At 41.3% G+C, this 19,580-nt stretch overlaps 1 protein-coding gene across 6 annotated transcripts in view; it reads left to right on the top strand.

Annotated features, from left to right (window-relative positions):
- The window catches only part of NPR3 (natriuretic peptide receptor 3), a 70,710-nt gene that overhangs the window by 15,647 nt on the left and 35,483 nt on the right, over window positions 1-19,580 (top strand). For all 6 annotated transcript variants that reach the window (XR_003522292.2, XM_027606794.2, XM_027606793.2 and 3 more), the window contains one exon: window positions 7,444-7,610. Coding sequence is in view for 5 of the 6 variants with exons in the window: in XM_027606794.2 (XP_027462595.1) it covers window positions 7,444-7,610 (167 nt within the window). In the remaining variant the exon portion in view is untranslated. The remainder of the gene's footprint in view (window positions 1-7,443; window positions 7,611-19,580) is intronic.

The raw sequence follows: 19,580 nt of genomic DNA, 5'->3' as shown, positions 1-19,580 counted from the left end.
AGTCATAGCCATATATATGACTTAGTATTGGTGATCTGGGGATAACTTTTTTTTTAAGTTGCATTTTTAAAGTATTTTTCCATGAGTTCAGTTTTTTTGCTTCTTGAAAATTAAATTACATAGAGTTATACAGTGTGCTCTATACAACTTGCAAAGTATCCTTGGTATTTCTGATTAGACCTTTCTTTTCCTACCTTTTATAGCATGGGTGCTCAGGCTTTGGCCTCTGCTCTCAGTCTGCCTGAGAGGCTGTGCTTGATGTAACCCTGCCCTCCCCCGTGGGCCTTAGTTTCTTTTAATGATAATAATAGTACTTACCTCATGGCATCAAGCAGAGTAATAAATGAGGTAATGTGTGTGAGATACATAGCAAACTTCTTGAAACATAAAGTGTTTAATAAATGTTAGCTATATTATTAGTCTTAGTTTACTCTGATGATTATATATAGTTCTTAAAAATGGTAAGTTTATACATTTTTCTTGGTGTAGTTATTTTTTTAAGATTTTATTTATTTATTTGAGAGAGAGAGAGAGCAAGAGAGCATGAGCGGGGAGGAGGGGAAGAGGGAGAGGCAGAAGCGGGCAGCCTGCTCAGCAGGGAGCCCCACATGGGGCTTGAACTCAGGACCCGGAGTTCATGACCTGAAAGAAAGGCAGACACTTAGCCCATTGGGCCACCCAAGCACCCCTCTTGGTATAGTTTTATAGATAAGTTTAGGCCATACATTCTGTTAACAAATGAACCAAGAATGGATGTAGGTGCATTAGAAATTACATCTGCATGCAAATAACCAAGACTCCCACCTATATTTATTTAAGCAAATGTAGAGGTTTTTCCTCTCACCTGTAAGAAGTCCAGAGGTGGGCAGTCCAGAGTAGAGATGGTGGTTCCATAATATCATCAGGGTTCCAAGCTTCTTCTGTTTCTCAGCTCCTTTAATCTTAGTGAACAGCATCCATCCTAAAGATCACAAGATGGTGGCTAGGACTCCAGGGACGGTGTCTTCATTCTAGGCAAGATGAACGGGGAAAGATGAAAGGCAAAAAAGACACTATCTCAGTTGACTCAATTCTGTTTGAAGATCTGTCTGTCTGGAAGCCCCTCTGATTAACTTCTACTTACATATCATTTGCTACCCCTGGTTGTGAAGGATGCCAGAAAATGTGTGCTTTCAGCTAGATTCTCTGTTACCCCAAATCAATTTAGGAAACTGTTACTAAGGAAGAAGGAAGAATGGATGTAGGGAAGCAAATGTCTATGCTTGCCACAGACCCTGAAGCCCTTTTCCTCCTCAGAATAGAAGCAGTAAACAAAATCTTATTGCAGGCAGAGAGACCTAGTAAAGGGTCTTCTTTGAGATTTTTAAAAAATATTTATTTATTTATTTGAGAGAGAGAGTGAGCAAGCATGCACATGTGTGAGTGTGCATGAGTTGGGGGAGGAGCAGAGGGAGAGAATCTTCAAGCAGACTCCCCACTGAGCGAGGAGCCCCACATGGGGCTTGATTCTGCCGTCCATGAGATCATGACTTCAGCTGAAACCAAGAGTCAGAAGCTCAACTGACTGAGCTACCCAGGAGCCCCACTGTGCCTTAAGAATCAAATATATGCTCATGAAAAATTCTTCAACATTGTTTTCTCCCTGTGCTTCCTCACAGCAAACTTTATACCAGTTCCAGAAGAAGGCTCTATTTTAATTAATACTTACTTGCTATTGGATTTTTTTTTTTAAAACATACAGTGTGTCCATATTTATTGATTACTGGGTTGTTTGGTCTTGGTGAGTACTCAGACAAATTCTCAGATCTGCCCAAATTATAGTTATAGGAATTCAGAATATATTATGGGGGAATTCAGGTGGTGGAAAATAAGATTGAAAGGATGGGTTTAAAAAAATTTAGAGAGAAGTGATGTCTGGGTGGCTCAGTTGGTTAAGCGTCTGATACTTGATTTCAGCTCAGGTCATGATTGCAGGGTTCTGGGATCGAGCCTCATCTAGGGCTCTGCGCTCAGCATGGAGTCTCTGCTTGAGATTCTCTCCCTCTCCCGCTGCCCCTCCCTCCTGCTTACTCACGTGCTCTCTCTCAAATAAATAAATAAATAAATCTTTTAAAAAAATCTAGAAAGAAGGTGATATATATTGCCCTGTAGAGTTCTTAATAGCACCCACTGGCATTCTTGTTCATTGGCATTATCTTCTTTGGATGTAAGGTAGGTGGCAAAGTTATTTGGGTGACCCTGTCCAGGACTGTTAAGGGTAGTGTAGAGCCTTCTGGAGTTCCTGGTAACTCAGAGGGCACTCATTAAGGTGAAGATGGAAGTATAGTAGAGCTAGGTGATACACATAAATTATTTGACTCGCTAAAAGTGGAAAAATAGAAAAATTGAGGAGAGATTAGATTTATTACGTTTTACTACAAAAGTAATATATGCACATTCGAGTTTGTTTGGGATGATGTGAAGAGAAAAAGAATTCTCATACAATCTTCCAGCTGTGACGGTTGTCAAACCACATTTAGACGCTTCCTCTTCTGACTTTTCCTTCTGTGTTACTTTTGTTCCTAACACTTTTGTCATCCCATTGCATGGTCAGTTTTAAAGCTTGGAACACCCCAAACTCTGATGAAATGAATATGGAGCAGGGACGGCGTGGCACCAGTGTTTGGAGTCTGGCTTGCACTTGAATCCATCTTCTGTTTATTGGCTAAGGGACTTGGGACACGTCAGTCTCCTTGAGCCTCAGTTTCCTCGTCTGTAACGTGGCACTTATGCTTACATCCTTCTCGTGGAGTTTTTATGAGGATTGAAGAATGAAATGCTACAGGCAATGCCATTCACAACGGCATCGCCCAATAAGCGGTGCTGTTGTTACTGATGGGAGCAAGTGGACCAGCCTAGCTCATGGCAAGCGTGTAACACCCGGCCATTTGGAGAGGGTGGGGTGAGGCGAGGTCAAGAGCCAGACTGCTACACAGCCAGCCCAGGGGAGCTCCAGGCATTCATTTCTTGGACATATTCTGTGATGTCTTAGCTAGTTATCCCAGGGTGGGTACCCCTTGCCAACTCCAGACCCCTGGCCACAGGATTGCTGAGTACAGGGCTTGGTGGTGAGCAGGTTATTTCCTCTTTCTTTTTTTTTTTTTTTTTCCTTTTTTAAGATTTTTATTTATTTATTTGACAGAGAGAGACACAGTGAGAGAGGGAACATAAGCAGGGGAGTGGGAGAGGGAGAAGCAGACTCTCCACAGGGCGGGGAGCCCATTGTGGGGCTCGATCCCAGGGCCCTGGGACCATGACCTGAGCCAAAGGCAGACGCTTAACGACTGAGCCACCCAGGCGCCCCTGTTGTTTCCTTTTTCACAAATATCCTGTGCTCTTACTCTAAACACAAGCTTGGGACTCCATGATGTTTAAAACAAAACAAAGCAAATTCACTTTTCCTCATTCCTGAAACAACCTCAGAGGATCACCTCCTCTGCCCTACTCTTCGCTAGCAGCCTTCTTTTTCCTCTTCTTGATCCCTTGCTCAGGACAACTGAAAGAAGATGGCATTAGCACTAACCACTCTGAAAGTGTTATCATCAAGGTCACCGATGACCTCATCACCAAAGCCCTTAGCTTTAGGTCAGACCAAGCCTCCGTGCCTCTAAAGCAGTGCTGTCCAAATGGAATGTTCCATGATGCTGTGTTCGGTTCTTTGTTGCCCAGGATGGCAGCTACTAGCCACACGTGGCTACCAGGCACCTGAAATGTGCCACATGTGACCGATGAACCGAATTTTACATTTTATTTCATTTTAATCAATTTAAATTTAAATAGTCATACGTGTGGCTGGTGGTTGCTCTATTAGGCAGCACAGGTCTCGTCTAGAGCATTCCATTTTGTTCTCACCAATTTCTTTCTGGAAACCTATTTTTCTTAGTGTCGGTAGCACGGCATTCTTTGGTTCTCTGTCAGCTCCTCTCTGTCTCCTCGTACTTCTCCTGGCCACTAGAAACATCATCCCCAAAGTGTTTTCTAGTGCTCACTCCTCTTTCTGGCTTCAGACCACTGTCTCCAGCTCCAGCCTGGTGTTGTCACCTTGGATTGACCATGACCCTGACTGAAAGACATCATTACCATTTCCACGTCATTTTCCTCCTCCTCCATCTGGCTCTGCTCTTTCTTCTAATAACATCTCCTTTTCCTTTCCTCTCTGGCGTCACCAGATGTGATGTGATGTGCCTCCCTTTCTGTTGTCCCTCACTCCCTCACTCTTGTAGAGTCTTGAGATTCCTCTTGCACTGTCCTGCTTTTCATTCTCAGGGGCTCTCCCTCTTCTTACGATTCCAAAAGCAGTAAATGCTTATTATTGAAAAATTCATTAGATTCCCAAAAACACAAAAAAGGAAAAGAAAAAAGAGAAAAGAAAACTTGCCCATAGTTCTAGCTACCCAGAGAAGCACGCTTAGCTTTTTGGTGTGTGACTTCCCCTGGATCGCCTCTCGTAACCTCTTGCCTGGACGGCTGTGACTGTGAACCCTCTGTGTCTCCCCATTCTAATCCATTGCTATTTCCCAAGGCCTGATTCTGATCATGTCATTCTTCTGTTACACTCGTAAATCTCCAGAGGCACCCAGTTGTCTACTGAATTAAATTTGTCCCTACTGATGGGGCATCATGCCAAGCCAGCTCTGCTTTTCCAGTGTTCAACAGCCTGGGTGTGGGCAACGTTACTGACACATTACAACAAGGAACGCCCGCAAAAGCAGGAAGTCACAGGATCAATTATGGTGGTGACTAGATAAGCATTTAGTTTGGATTAGATTTACTAAGCAGATTGTTTTCCATTTTTTTTTTTTCTTGAAGACAGAACTCCCAAGTTATTACCCTTTGGATTGCGGTAAACAGATTTATTGTATTGGATTTCACTTCTTGGGAAAAGTGTTTTCCTCTTTCAGTGAGTGAGATGGTTGCTGTTTCTAGTTCTGTATATGTTGTCTGACTGCAGTATAGAACCCTTCAGGGTTAAGTATTTTCTTTCTTAAGCGCCTGGAGAGTACTCTTTCCCAGAGTTGAGAAGCTCTGACCCTCTGCCTATAGAACATGACTCCTGTTGTCTTGATATCTCAAATCAGTTATAAAGGAATCAATAAATATTGATTGCACGCTTCAAAGAAATGTATTCCTCCTTGGGATGAAGATGTTCTGGACATTCTTAGAATTGGGGGGTCTTCCTGGCAAATGGGTTTGGCTCCTTAACAAAGGCCATGTTGTCTGTGTCTCGAGCTCGCAGCTGGGCTCCCCCTGGCTGGGGGCAGGGACAACAGCTCTCCCTCACTACAGGCTCAGCTGCCTGCCCTGCATGCTGTCACCTCCTTGGTGTTTGGGAGGTTTCATATGGAGGAGGACTTTGTCAAGTTTTGTTTGGTGGCCTGAAATTTAATCTGTGCTCCTTGAGAACGGATCTAGTCCTTAATGAATTCTGTCCTCAGCTCTGTCTTATTTATCTTTTAACAGCTCCCTGGCACATAGAAGCAATTAATGAATGGTTGCTATTATTAGGATTATCATTACACAGATAACTCCACAAACAAATTCTTTGTCTCGGCCTTTTCTTGTGCTCGAGACTGAGGCTCCCAGCTGCCTGCTGAATGTCATACACATTTGCACCTTTGCCTGTGCCACGGGCTCGGCCAAGCACACCTTTCCATCCTGCTCGCCTTCTATTAAAATCCTAGTCACACATTTAGGGACGACCGATGCCTCGTCCTCACTTGAAACCTTCCCCCTTGGGAGTGTGGGAGCTCCTTGCCTCTATCTGTACCCTCCACATTGTTTCTTACTACTCCCTACCTCCTGCCACAGTGAGCTAGCTGTTCCTTGCTGTAACTTCAGCTGTTCACACGGACGGCTCCGAAACCCTGTCCTCAGGTGGTGGAGGCTGTTCAAGCCCTTCATAATGCCTGCTGGGGTGGCGATCACGGAACCTTGCGTGTGGTACATGGCTGATTACTTTCTGTCTGATTTAAGCGGGTCTAGAAGTTCCCAAGCCACCAACTCTTTCTTGAACTGTGTCTGTAAGAGAGTGAGATCTGCGGAGCCCTGGCGGCACGCTCCGCAAGCATCCTCACTACTCAGCTGCTGGCTCCAGGGGTGCACCGTGGACTAGGGGCTCAGTGTGAACAAATGACTCTGGTGCTGGACTCCAGCAGGTTGAATTCTTTGTTGTGGCTCCAGAGAACTGGAGGGATCATAAGGATAATTCATAGAAACAACAGTTTATTGCCAAATGTTAGAAGTCCACATTTCCTTTTGGGGTCCTGCAGGCCACATGTTTCCTCAAAAATGAGATTAGAAAGAGAAGAGTACTAAATCTTATCCATGTAATTTGCCTTTGCTTTTGTGAAAGGGAGCACTGTGAAGCAGAGGGGACCCAGTTTCTCAGTGCCTCAGTTTCCCCATCTATAAAAGAGGATAACATACCCAAACCAAGGAGTCTTGTGAAGATTAAATGAGTCCTACATATAAAGTGCTCAATAAATAGAGCTTTTTAAAAAAGATTTTATTTGTTTATTTGAGAAAGGGAAAGAGCACGTCTGAGAGAGAACATGAGTGGTGGGGAAAGGCATAGGGAGAGGGAGAAGCAGACTCCCTGCTGAGCAGGGAGTCCAACACAGGGCTCCATCCTAGGACCCTGGGATCATGACCTGAGCTGAAGGCAGACGCTGAAATGACTGAGCCCCTCAGGTGCCCCAATAAATAGAGCTTTTATTATTATATATGTGCTCAGTAAGTGTTAGCAATTTTTATTTTATTACTGTTGATGCACTGATGAATATTGTCCAAAAAATAATTTTTATATGAGGTTGCCAGCACTAGAGAGAGATAAATCCTCATGGTCACTTAAGTTACTTTCATTCTGAGGAGATTCCACAAATAGTTCAAAAAATATCAATAATCTCAATCTCCAAAGTTTTTCTATGAATAGCGCCCACTTTATCATACTTGCGCATATCCGTTGTGATACACGGCGCTCCTGTCATTTCACATCCACACAACGTCAGGTGTATCGTACTATAGTAACGACTCGGTTGACCTCCGCAGTTGACTGTAGATATTAAAAAAAAAACAAGTGAATGGAAAGGAATAAAAGCTTTCTTCTTACTCCTGCAGTGCTGCAGTTCTCAGGGGCTGAAAATTACAGTTACGCTGTCATTATAAGGCAGTTAACTCTAGAATGCTTTGCTTTGTCTCTCGCATTTCAAAGGAACACGTGTCCAAAAGGCCTTCTCCTTTGAGGATCTTGGCATCGTCAGGTTATGTCCAAGGGCATGACTATGACAATACCGTCTGCCCCAGCTGCCAAAAGTAACACGTAGTGACACGCTGCAGTCGAAGGGGGGAGAATGGTCCCTTTATGGTGACTGCCTTGGAATTATAAATATTTTTATTTCTCTGTAGGAGATGGCTCGTGGAAGAGAGGAGACAAACATGACTTTGAAGCTAAGCAAGCATACTCATCCCTCCAAACAATCACTCTACTGAGGACAGTGAAGCCTGAATTTGAGAAGTTTTCCATGGAGGTGAAAAGTTCTGTTGAGAAACAAGGACTCAATGAGGAGGATTACGTAAGTGCTTGATTATGGGCCTAGGCCTTCTGCATCCCGAAAACAGTCTTCTAATTAAATCAGAGGTGACAGTGTCCCATTCTGAACCATTCAGAAATTCCTAGGTTCATGTCTGAATGTCACTGAGCTTTCTCTGTGTTTTTTTTTCTGGCCCGCTTCCACCCCCCAATCACCCCCCCCACCCCACTTTTCCAACTGCTGCAGGAAGGAAAATTGCTTTTTGTGGGTACTTGTGGTAATGCTGAGCAGATGTTGGTAGACTTCCGGCACCTATTTGACTGGGAGCGTGTTGTGGGGGGAAGATGGATGATGGAGTGCCCAAGTTTTGCATGCTGAATTTTTCCAAAGCCCAATGGCAGGAGATATTTTGGGTTTTAGAAGTCTCTTCCTTATGACAATCTTTTTGGCAAGTCTGCCCCGTCTCCTGTGGCAGTGTCATTTCCCTTGGGGCTTCTAGAGCTTCCTGCTCCTCAGTGCTGTTGTTACTGATGCATTTTCCAAGAGAGGACGAGGGTCAGGAGCTTTGGCCATGCTAAGGACCGAGCAGAGTCGCTCATCTGAGAGGTGGCACCGAAGCCGGCTGGCCACACCTCACTTGGCACCCTTGTTCTGCCACCTCTGGTTCCTCAAAACTCTGCATCATTCCTGTAGATTCGTTCTCAGAGCTGGGTGAGCCATGGATTCCTCAAACCGATTGGGTGCCTGTGCTGGTTTTCAACACTGTTCACTCCACAGTGTCCAAGGCAGAAAAGAGACACCTTCTTAACAGGAGATATAGCGCTTTGGATTGTTCTTGCCCGAAGTGGATAATGACTGTCTTCGTAAGACCAGCTTCACTTGGGCACTTCCAAACAGGGCCTCTCTCAGTTTCTTTAGTTGAAGTACTGCAGGGTACAGACATTGGCCCCAGACAGACCTACATTCAGAGCCTGAAGCTAACACTTCTTAGCTGTGTGATCTAGGGCAAATTACACAGTCTCCCTGGTCCAAACTACTCCTCCCTGTTGGGAGGATTACGGAGAATCTATCTGAAGCATTTAGTATTATCCCAGTCAAAAAGTTGGAGCTCCATAAGGGATGCCTCTTTTATACTATTGTTATATTACTCCTGGCTTTATAAGAATTTGCTATCAAAAGACATATAAAGGGTCTTATAAACATATTTATTCATGTTTTAAGTGTTATATATAATACACATATCATTTAAAATACCTTTTGACTTTCTAAATCAGTACTGTCCAGTAGATATATATATATGTGAGTTGCAAATGTGAGCCACATATGTAATTTAAATGTAATTTAAAATTTCTAGTAGCTACATTTTTGAAAAGTTAAAATAACCAGGTGAAATTAATTTGAATAATACATTTTATTTAACTCACATAGAAAATGTTCTTTCAACATTGAATCAATGTAAAAACTATGGATGAGATTATATATTCTTTTTATTGTGTAAAGTCTTTGAAATCCAGTGTGTATTTTACCCTTTACAGCATATCTTAATTCCCTTCGAATGCTCAGTAGCCATGTGTGACTAGTGGCTACCATATTGGACAGTGGGTTCTGAATTATGAAGGAAGTGGAGCTTCTGCAGTAGAGCCCAGGTTTGAGGAAACCTATGATAGTATTGTCATCATCCAAATCCTTTGCCTCAGGAATAGGAAAGAATGTAAAGGCACTGAGCATTTTTATTTGGCCTTTTACCTGAAGCTGTTGAAGTTCAAGTATCACAATAGAGACTGTCCCACATAATGATACTTCTTGGGCAAAAGAAATGTGTACCTTTGTACCTACTAGAAAGATCTATAATATATTCCAAACCAAGTGCTAGTGCTTTAGAGATTAGTTGTGGTTGTAGATTACAATTATACAAATACAATATACAAATTATAATGTTAAGTAGAAATTAGAACTCATAATAATTTATTTCAATTCTGAACATGTGTCTACTTTTTTATATTTTATGTATTTTTTTAAAGATTTATTGATTTATTTTTAGGGGGGAGGGGCAGAGGAAGAGGGAGAGAGAGAATCTCAAGCAGACTCCCTGCTGAGCGCAGAGCCTGGCGCGGGGCTGGATCCCACAATCCTGAGATCATGACCTGAGCCGAATTCCAGCATCAGATGCTAAACTGACTGAGCCACCCATGCGCCCCATCATATTTTATGCGTGTTTAGTTGGGCTCTTCTCAGTGCCATCTAGTTAGTGTGGACAGGTAGTTGTGGTGAGTATTGTGGAAGAGGGAGATGTGGGAGCCAAAGACCCAGGAGCTGCTCTAGCTGGGACTCACAGGTGCTAGAACTTGATCTAATGCTGTAGGAGACACTTAACACAGCTAGCGAGGCTTGGTGGTCTTCATTCTAGGGCTCAGCTCTTTCCTAAGTCTTTCTACTTTTCTTCTTTGTACCAATGGGTTGTCTTATCTGCTTACTTAGAACTTCAGTTCGTGACACTCATCATGGGCTCTTCAGCCTCTGCTGTTGATTTCAAATCCAGCAACTTTGGTGGACTCTTATTAGTTCTAAAATTCACCACTCATTTTTTTAAACAATCACATGACTTGTGAATAGTGACAGTTTTGTTTCTTTTCAATTCTTCTCCTATGTATGCTTAATTAAAAGTATACTTCATTAAATTAAGCATATTAAATTAAATTAAGTATAACTAATTACATTAAAACTTTTAATGGCATTGGCTGGGATCCCAGTACCGTATTGAATAAAAGCAGTGATAGTGAGCATCCTTGCCTTATTCTTAACTTTAATATGAAAAACACATAACGGTTTCCTATCTGTTCCAATCATCATTTATGCATAATGTTTAGTGTGGGGTTTGGGGGAGAGTCCTTATTAGATTATGGAAGTTCCTTTCTATTCTTTGTTGATGAGGTTTTGTTTTGTTTGGGCAAAACTATATCTTTTATTAGAATAACTGAAACAAAGGTAGCATAACAAGCATTGGAGTTTATATAATGGACGTTAGGGAAAAGCGACAGACACAGGTTTTTTATTGTAGGCACTGTAAATTGTAATATATCCCTGACCCTCTGTCATACGTGTGAGTGCTGCTTTCATCATATTCGGTATGTAGGCAGCAGCCTTGGAAATGTTGTGATCTCAAAATGCAAAAATGTGAAACTTTAAACTTTGATAGCCTATACTGAAACATTGGGAAGTTGGAGGGGGTATGATTATTAAAATAAAATTAGTATTTTATGTTTTCAATTTATCAAATTTTGATGGATTAATGCTATTTTGTTTCCATAAAATTGATCTTTTCCTTCATCTCTCCCTTTTTTCCTCCGTCTCCACCTCTTGCACTGTCTTTTTAAAGTTGATTTTTTAATTGAGATAAGTGCAGTTTTAAGATGCAGTACAGAGAGATCACTTGTATACATTGCCCAATTTCCCCCACTGGTTACATTTTGGAAATTATGTATAAGATCACAATACAGATATTGACACTGACACAATGCACTGACCTTATTCCTGTGTATGTGTGTGTGCGTGTAGTATAGAGTGTGCAGATTAAGTTCCATGCAATTTTATCACCTGTGCAGGTTGGGGTGTTTGAATTTCATCAAATGCCTTTTCTACATTTGCTGAGATAATCAGACGGGTTTTTTTAAATTCTGTTATAATGTACTAAGTTGTATTACCAGATTTTTCTCTTTTTCAGTATTATTGAGATATAATTGATATATAACATCATATAAGTTTCATATTTGATATATGCATATGTGGCAAAATGCTTACCACAGTTAGTTTACTTAACATCCATCACCTTGCATAGTCACAAAATTTTTTTTCTGGTGATGAGAAGTTTTATGATCTACTATCTTTGCGACTTTCCAATATACAATACAGTATTAATTATAGTCATCACACTTTACATTAAATTTCCAGAATTTATTTATCTTATACCTGAAAGTTTGTAACTTTTAACCACTTCTATTACTAGATTTTTCTAATTTTAACAATGTCTGCACTCCAGGCATAACTCTGCTCTCTCTACTCTTCAAGACTTTGAGCTTTTCCGTTTCCCAGGTCATATTTTGGAGAATAAGATTACGGTTGAACCTATGCATGTTTGCCTGGGTGCAGCTTCTTCAGCTGTGCCATCTCAAGGGCTATTGGCAGCCTGTACGTTAGCATCTCTGGGTCAAGTATCTACTCCTGTTTCCTTTATCTTTGGTGGGTAGTTTGGCAGGTGCGTGTGTGTGGCATGATAGAAAATCAGACTGCTTAGGGCTGGGCTTTCATTGGGACTGTATGTGTTGCATGTACTGTAATGGTCTGGTTATTAGTATATGTGTCTTTATGATGATGTTTCCACCATTGCTATGGGTAATACAAAATATATATTTTTAAAAGATTATTTATTTTGGAGAGAGCGAGAGTGAGAGCAAGTGCTTATGCGAGTGGAGGTGGGGGCAGAGGGAGAGGGAAAGAAATCCCAAAGCAGACTCTCTGCTGAGCGCAGAACCCTATAATGTGGGGCTTGATCACACCACCCTGAGATCATGACCTGAGCCAAAGTCAAGAGTGGGCCACTTAACCGAGTACGCCACCCAGGTGCCCCTAAAAATATTTTTTTTAAAGTACATTTGTCCTCTTACTAGTGAACCCGGTGGAGACCTATTCCATTCTGATACACTGTGTTCTAGGAGGACCCAGGAGCCATTGCTGCAGACAGTGTAGCCTATGGTTAAAATATGTAGGCTGGGGTTTCATAGACCTGGTGCTGCCTCTTACTGTTCTTATCTTGGGCACATTCCTGGGAAGCTCTGTGCCTTAGTTTACTGACTATAAAATGGGGAAAATAATTTTTAACTGACAAGGCTATTGAAAGAACTCAAGAATCATACGTAAATAATATTTAACACAATGCCAGGCATTGTGGCATATTGAATACAATGAATTGTATTATTGAATACCTTTGCATATTGAATACAATTGAGTTCAATACATATTGAATACATATTGAATACAATGGATGATAGCTGTTATTTCTTTTACTTTTGTTTCTTACACTCGAGACCATTGTACATGATGCTCCTGCATGCCTACGGTATCCGGTACTCCTACCTACCCTTCAGCTCTCAACTCAGGCGCCACCTTCTTAGGACGTGTCTTTCCTGACACTCCAGACTGTCTTAAGGCACCCTGATCCTTCCCGTCATAGCCTTTAGCTGTGTGTGGGATTTTCTAATTAAATCTGGCCTCTTCTACCAGACAGTAAACTCTGTGAGAGGAGGAACTATGTCTGTTTCTGTTCATTCTTGCTTCCCCTTGTATGCTTGGTACAAAGGAAACAGCCAATAAACATGAACTTTTATTATCAGGCTTATTGTTTTAGTTATTATTGAACCAGAGGACATCAAATCCAACCCATTCCCAGCACAGTGATAGAAAGGTAGAAACTGAGGCCCAGGCAGGTGAGGTGGCCTTTCCAAATATAACTAGGACGCTGCACTCAATATAACAATGTTGAGTGGTGATGGAATCCTAGACCTTGTTAGGTCCACAAAGCGAGGAGTTCAGTGTCACTTATACTGTGGGAAATGGTATTGGGGGATAGTAATGGGGATAGTTTTCATAATGGGAATTCTGAAGACCCTCTGGGAGTCATCAGAAATCTCAAATTAGAAGTAAAACCCCACTGGGAGAGGCCCTCAGGTATCAGATGGGCTCCCAGCGTGGCTAGGACAAGTGTTTGCAAAGTGCCTGCCTGGCCTTCTCTGCTGGTTTTTATTGTGTTGCCTACATGGGCAGTGGCTCTCACTCCAGGGCATCTTAATGGGTGTTTGGCCTTTGCCATGTGAGTGGTTCCAGTTCTAGAGCTCTGGTATTTTGTTTTAGAATGTGCTGTGTGGTGGCCGAGCCAGGATTAGTTGCATCCCCTGACTCCTGCTTCAATGTCATTAGTCTGACCTTTCTAATAACAACACACCCAATATGGGGTTGAGCCCGTGACCTGAAGATTAAATGTCTCGGGCCCTGCAAGTGAGCCTGGCAGGCAACACAGGCTGAAGTCCTTCCTTCCTTTTCCTGCACCCTGCCTGATCAAATACACACTTTTAAGATATCAGTTTCTCTTTGCTCTTTTACACGCTTGATGAAATCTGGCCAGAACTCTGTCTCTTCTTCATCTGCAGCAACCTGTTTTCTTCTGAAGTGTAAATCATTATTTTATAGATCATGAGATACTGTTCATTGAGTGCTCCAGAGAGCATGGCTGTGAGCTGGATTTGTGAGCATGCAGTGGTCCAATCCGGGGTGAGATCCTCATCACCTAAAAATGCTTAAGCAGGTCTATCCATGGCCATGAGCTCTGGAAGCCCACAAGAGCCACATTTCTATGCCAGCATGGATATAAAACATTATGCACCTCAGTGTAGGACATTTGCATATACTGACAGTACTCACAGAGATGTGGACAATTTATCTTGTAGCAGACCGTATGTGGTGCATATGTGAAAATACCCATGGTCCTAGAGGAATAAAGTCAACCACAGTGGAGTGGGTTCGCTTAGTTCTTTAGGAGGAAGCTCCTTCCCAATTCATCCAAGTTTCCATGACCTCTTTAAGTGGATAATGGTCTCTTGACTTAGTGTTCATTAACTCTTCTTAATTATGTACACACTTTTGTGTGTAAACGAACATGTGTATATTTCTGGAGAGAGAGGCCAGTATCTTTCACCTGATTCTTAATAGGGTCAGTGTCACAAAGAAGTAAGAATCATTGAACTAGACCCCATGGCTAGTCAGCCTACCATTTGCCCGGTTATTGTCTGAAGCTGTATTTTTTCTTACGGATAGGGTACAACGTTGTGCACACACAGCTGCATTGAAAACTCATTCCCCTGGAAGAAAATGAAGAAACACCTAAATGCTGGAGGATTTCCTAATCTTAAATTCTAAAACCATTAGTTTTATTGCTGAGATGAAAGAGATACCAGGTCATTCTTTCCTTCCTTCATTTTGGACTAGAGAGTCAGTCTAGTCTTTCCAGTTCCTAGTGTTTTCACATTATGTCTTTAAGAGGTCGACTTAAATTTACCCTTGCTACTATTTCTCAGTTTAGACTGAGCCGGTGCTGGAGACCTCCTTTCCCCTCTGGCAGCCTGTCTGACTTCTCAGCCGTGTAAATCCCAGTCTTGGCCTTGCCCCATTCTCCCTATTGTGTTTGGCACTTCTGAGGCCCATTCACTGGCTGGCTTCATAAATAGTTGGCTCTGCCTTTGGGTGAAGTTCGTCTTCCCCTGATGTTGTTGTTGTTGTTGTTGAAACCAAAATAATACATGACTTTCTAGATTGAATACAATCAACGAAAGAAAGAACCAGATGGAATTAAAAATAAATTTATGGTACTGTAAGAGTTATGGACAGACAGCAGTGTCTTGTTCTTCTCTGCTCCTGACTCCCATTCCTTAGAGGCAATAATCCTTAATGTTTTTATGGGCTTTTTCTGCTGTTTCCCTCTATATTTCTAAAATAGCTTATTTATGCTGCTGTTTTTGATATGTAAAATCTGGTATCATCTCATTTTTTTTTCTAAAATGGAAAGAGATTTAGCTCCTTTACACACTTTCTCTACAAGTACTTCCTTTTCCTCCATCCTCCCAATATTTTATAACATAGTTTTTAGTTAAAGGTACATTCACAAAGTAAAATTTGAAGAAAAGTACCCCCACCACATTCAGAGCTATTATTATTATGACCATATATATAATGAACCACATAGCAGAACCATGTGGTGTTTTATGATTACATTTCCTCTCCTGTGTAGGCTTTTTTCTCTGAATTTAATAATTTCTTTGTTTTTCTATTTGCTTCCATGTAGTTCTCATTATGTCATTCTCATTCCCTAGAATGATGTTAATGATTTTTCTTCTTCAGCTTTTTGTTTCCTGTTCCAGTTTAGAGTAATTGCTTCCTTTAGTATCAACCTGGAAATGTCCTTCAGTTTTCTCTTGTATTAGTTCCCCTTTTTCTTGGATATCAAATCTCCTTCTTAGTTGAATTTCACCTTAATTTTGAAGAAGATGATACGAGTGGAAAATCTTTTGAGACTTTGAATATTAGAAAACATTTTGTTTTATTTTTATATATAATCGATTATTTAGCTGGGTATAAAATTTTAGCTTGAAGATTAATTTTCCCTCAATTTTGATGTCATTGCTCTATTGTTTTGCAGCTTTTTGTATTACCATTCTGATTATCTTTTTCATGTCACTTTTTTTTCTCTCTCTCTCTAGAAGCCTTTAGTGTTTTCTCTCTATTGTTGATTGCTTAATCAGGGTCTAGTCAGGAAAAACTAGGTAATTCAGCAGAAGGAACTTAATAGGAGAAGCTAACTGTAAGGTGTAAGAAAAGCTGAAATGCCAAATAGAATAGTAAGGCAAGCCAGAAATTAGCAACAGCAAAAGCTATTACCACTTCCAGAGCTAGAAGGACCAGGAAAGAAACAGTTTTACCAGGACCAAAGAGTTAGGGCTGCTCATAAGAGCTAGATGCATGGAAGAAATGCATCTTCTGCCAGGGATGCTTCCTAAGACGAGGTGAGAGAGAGGAAGTAATGTCTCGGCTTTTCTCTTCTTCCTGACTCTTCCACGAGTGTTTCCTGTTGGCTGAACCAACCAGAAGTCTGCTGACAAGGAAATGCAGCCTGGAAGACTCATCCTCCTATGATGTAGAGCAGAGCAAAGCAGATGCAGGGAGGGAAATGAATTGGAGGCCACAGGCAGACAATTGGCTCACTGGGGCTCCAGTTTTTCACAATGATGTGTCTTGGTGTGGGTCTTTTAAAATCTTTGCGCTGGTCACTTTGCTCTTTCCAGAAATTTTAAAGTTGGATGTTGGCCCTTTTCAGTTGATTCTTCAATTTTTTCTCCCATTTTCCTACTTGGCCTTTTCTTTTCTGTTCTGAGAGACTGTTTCAACTACATCTTCCAAAGTGTCCATTGAATTTTTAAATTCTGCTATCATATTTTTAATTTCCAAGAGCTCTCTCTTATTCTCTTTCTAAAAAATAGTACCCTGACAATGTTTCTTGGATTCAATATCTTATCTTTCTGCATATACCCTTTCACCAGTTCTAGATTACATTTATTTCACATTTTAACTTATCTGAAGTTGGGATCCATTTTATAATTGGTGGACTGTCACAATTTAGTAAGTAGAATTTTTTCTAAGGGAACATAAAACAAAGATGCTTTTTACAATTCTGGTATCTTACTTTTGTTGAGACAAGGTGTTTTTTGTAGGTTTTCTTTTACTTTTTCATTGCTTATTTCGAGTTCCTTTTAAAAATATCACTTTTGATTTCTTTCTTTTATATTACAAGGTTTTCTTAAACTATTGGTAACCCTTAGCTATTTATATTTAAGGGTGATCCATGAAAGAGGCTATCTAGAAGCTCTGTGTACATGGGAACTTGTTTAGAGGTAGATTTTATTGTAGGGAAATAAGGTATTGAGCTAGTTTTTTCAAAGGGTTATCTCGAATATGATTAGCTGGAGATTGTTTCTCTTAGGCTTATCGGGTTCATTAGAGAATTCTCCTCCAAATCCCTTCTTGAGAGTTGTAAGCCTTCCCTACATTCTCGGAGAACATGGTGTGGAAGCCTCACCTTTAGGATTGTAGACTTTTCACTTAAACCTGATCTTCAGTTTTATGCTTTATCTGAGCTCCACCTGTGCCTGATACCTTCCTGTTCAGATCTTTTTTGTGTCAACACTTTTAGCCAATAAACCTCCTGTTTTCTGTCTGGATGGAAAGGGGAAATTTCTTCTCTGGGTAAGATGTGGCAGTGGCTGGGCGGGGGTGGGGGCGGGGAGGGGCAGGGAGCTGCATTTGAGTTGAAATGATCTGTATACAGACTTTCAACTAATCCCACCATTTTCAACTGCATGGCATCCCTGCCTCCAGAGGTAAATAGTGTCTCCAATTCTAGAACTTCTTTACGAGAATTTTTTTTTTAAAGATTTTATTTATTTATTTGACAGCGAGAGAGGGAACACAAGCAGGGGGAGTGGGAGAGGGAGAAGCAGGCCTCCCGTGGAGCAAGGAGCCCGATGTGGGGCTCGATCCCAGGACCCTGGGACCATGACCTGAGCCGAAGGCAAACGCTTAATGACTGAGCCACCCAGGTGCCCCTTGAGAATTCTTTTTTATTGGACCCCCGCCCGCCCTGTTCCTGTGCACAGTCTAGTTTTAGTTTCTTGGGTCCATTGTGTCGGTTACCCCTTTCCAGCTTCCAAAATTTTGTTGACATTTCTCATCTACTATTTCCTTCCCATACCCTTTCCACTTACAAGTTTATACCTAAAAAATTTCTTTTATTGTTTTCTTGGTAGGAATTTTGGAGGGAATGTGTGTTTTACCAGAAGTTTCCCTGGATTGTTGAATCTCAGGACAATGCAAATATTCAAAGATGGCGATGCCATCTTGTTTTGTATGTTTGTTTGTTTTTTGGTAGTGACAGGTGTGGGAGGTTAATCTCATTATATTCAGAGCAAGGAAGAGAGTTGTGTGTGTTTGAGAGAGGGATCGACCCTGTTTCTTTTGGTTCCAAATGCTGTAGCTCCTTTAGAAATTCCTATTTGGTTTTCGTTCCCTTCTAGTGACTACTTTTTCTTGACTTAATAGCTTATTGCTCACTTTTTCACCCTCACAGACATGTCTGCCTTCTGTGATTCTTTAAAAGCAATTATACACAAGCAACATACATTAACAGTAATACTAAGAAAAGGGTTGTTCTTTTACAGGTTTGTTATACTAGTGTATGAAGACTGTCTTTTTTTATTTTACTTTATGTCTAGGGCTAAACTCCTCTTATATAGCTTATATACCAGCTTCACTTGAAAAATGATTTTTTTGTACATATACAAGAACATCATCTAGGGATCCTGTTGCCAGTCCAAGTAGAAGTTAAGGTTTTAAAGCAGATTTTTTTTTAACAGCCAAGTTGACTCAGTTTAAGGTTAAAGGATGGGATATTTAGGGGCGCCTGGGTGGCTCAGTCGTTAAGTGTCTGCCTTCGGTTCAGGTCCTGATCCAGGATCCTGGGATCAAGCCCCACGTCAGGCTCCCTGCTTAGTGGGAAGCCTGCTTCTCCCTCTCCCACTCCCCCTGCTCGTGTCCCCTCTCTTGCTCTGTCTCTCTCTGTCAAATAAATAAACAGAATCTTAAAAAAAAAAAAAAGGATATTTAAATAAAAATAATGGGAGCTGTTTGTGCCCTGGCCGGTTATTTGTAATTTATCATAGTGCAGTGGTAGCAATTTAAAACCCTTTCTAGAATCTGTTAGGACTCTTTTATTGTAAACAAAATACTTCAGAAAAAAAAGTTAAAAAACATTTGAAGATATTAAGAGGGCCCCAATGTGGGGCTCAGTTACCTTCCAAAGCAGAGACTGTCTCCTCTGAATGTGATCCAACCCCTACTAATCTCCACTATTGCAGACAGCATTATTCTAGAGCCAAATGCAATCCAGCTGGGAAAGAGCTGTAGGAGAGAAGGCAGACTTCCTGACCGTGGACTAGGGCAGTGGACTTGGGCTGAGAAAGTCCTTGGCCAGGTCCCTTCACCTCTTGGGGCTTCCTCTATTATAAAACCAGAGATTTGGGCTACCACCTCAAGGAGCTTTCCCATTCCCAGGTTTCTGTTATTACATATTGAAAATGTTTTTCTGACTTTGGTCTTAACTTAGAGGCTGCATTTCATTGTCCTTATCTGGGTATGGAATGTACATATCCTTTACTGAAAAATCACAGTGTAACAATCATCACAAGGCCCCCTTGCCCCCCCCCCCCCCCCCCCATTTTAGGAGACTTATTACAATGTACTATTCTGCTGCTTGTAACCTTACATCAGAAGAGTCTCGGAGATTTTCATTACTCCAGTTTTTAAGAACAAAGGACCAACTTTTCTTCAGCTTTGAAATAGTCATCGTTCTATGGCATG

The sequence above is a fragment of the Zalophus californianus genome, chromosome 5, assembly GCF_009762305.2.
Source record: "Zalophus californianus isolate mZalCal1 chromosome 5, mZalCal1.pri.v2, whole genome shotgun sequence".
Taxonomy (NCBI): Eukaryota; Metazoa; Chordata; class Mammalia; order Carnivora; family Otariidae; genus Zalophus; species Zalophus californianus.
Note: the sequence above shows the minus strand (reverse complement) of the source record. Positions and strands in the feature narration are given on the sequence as shown.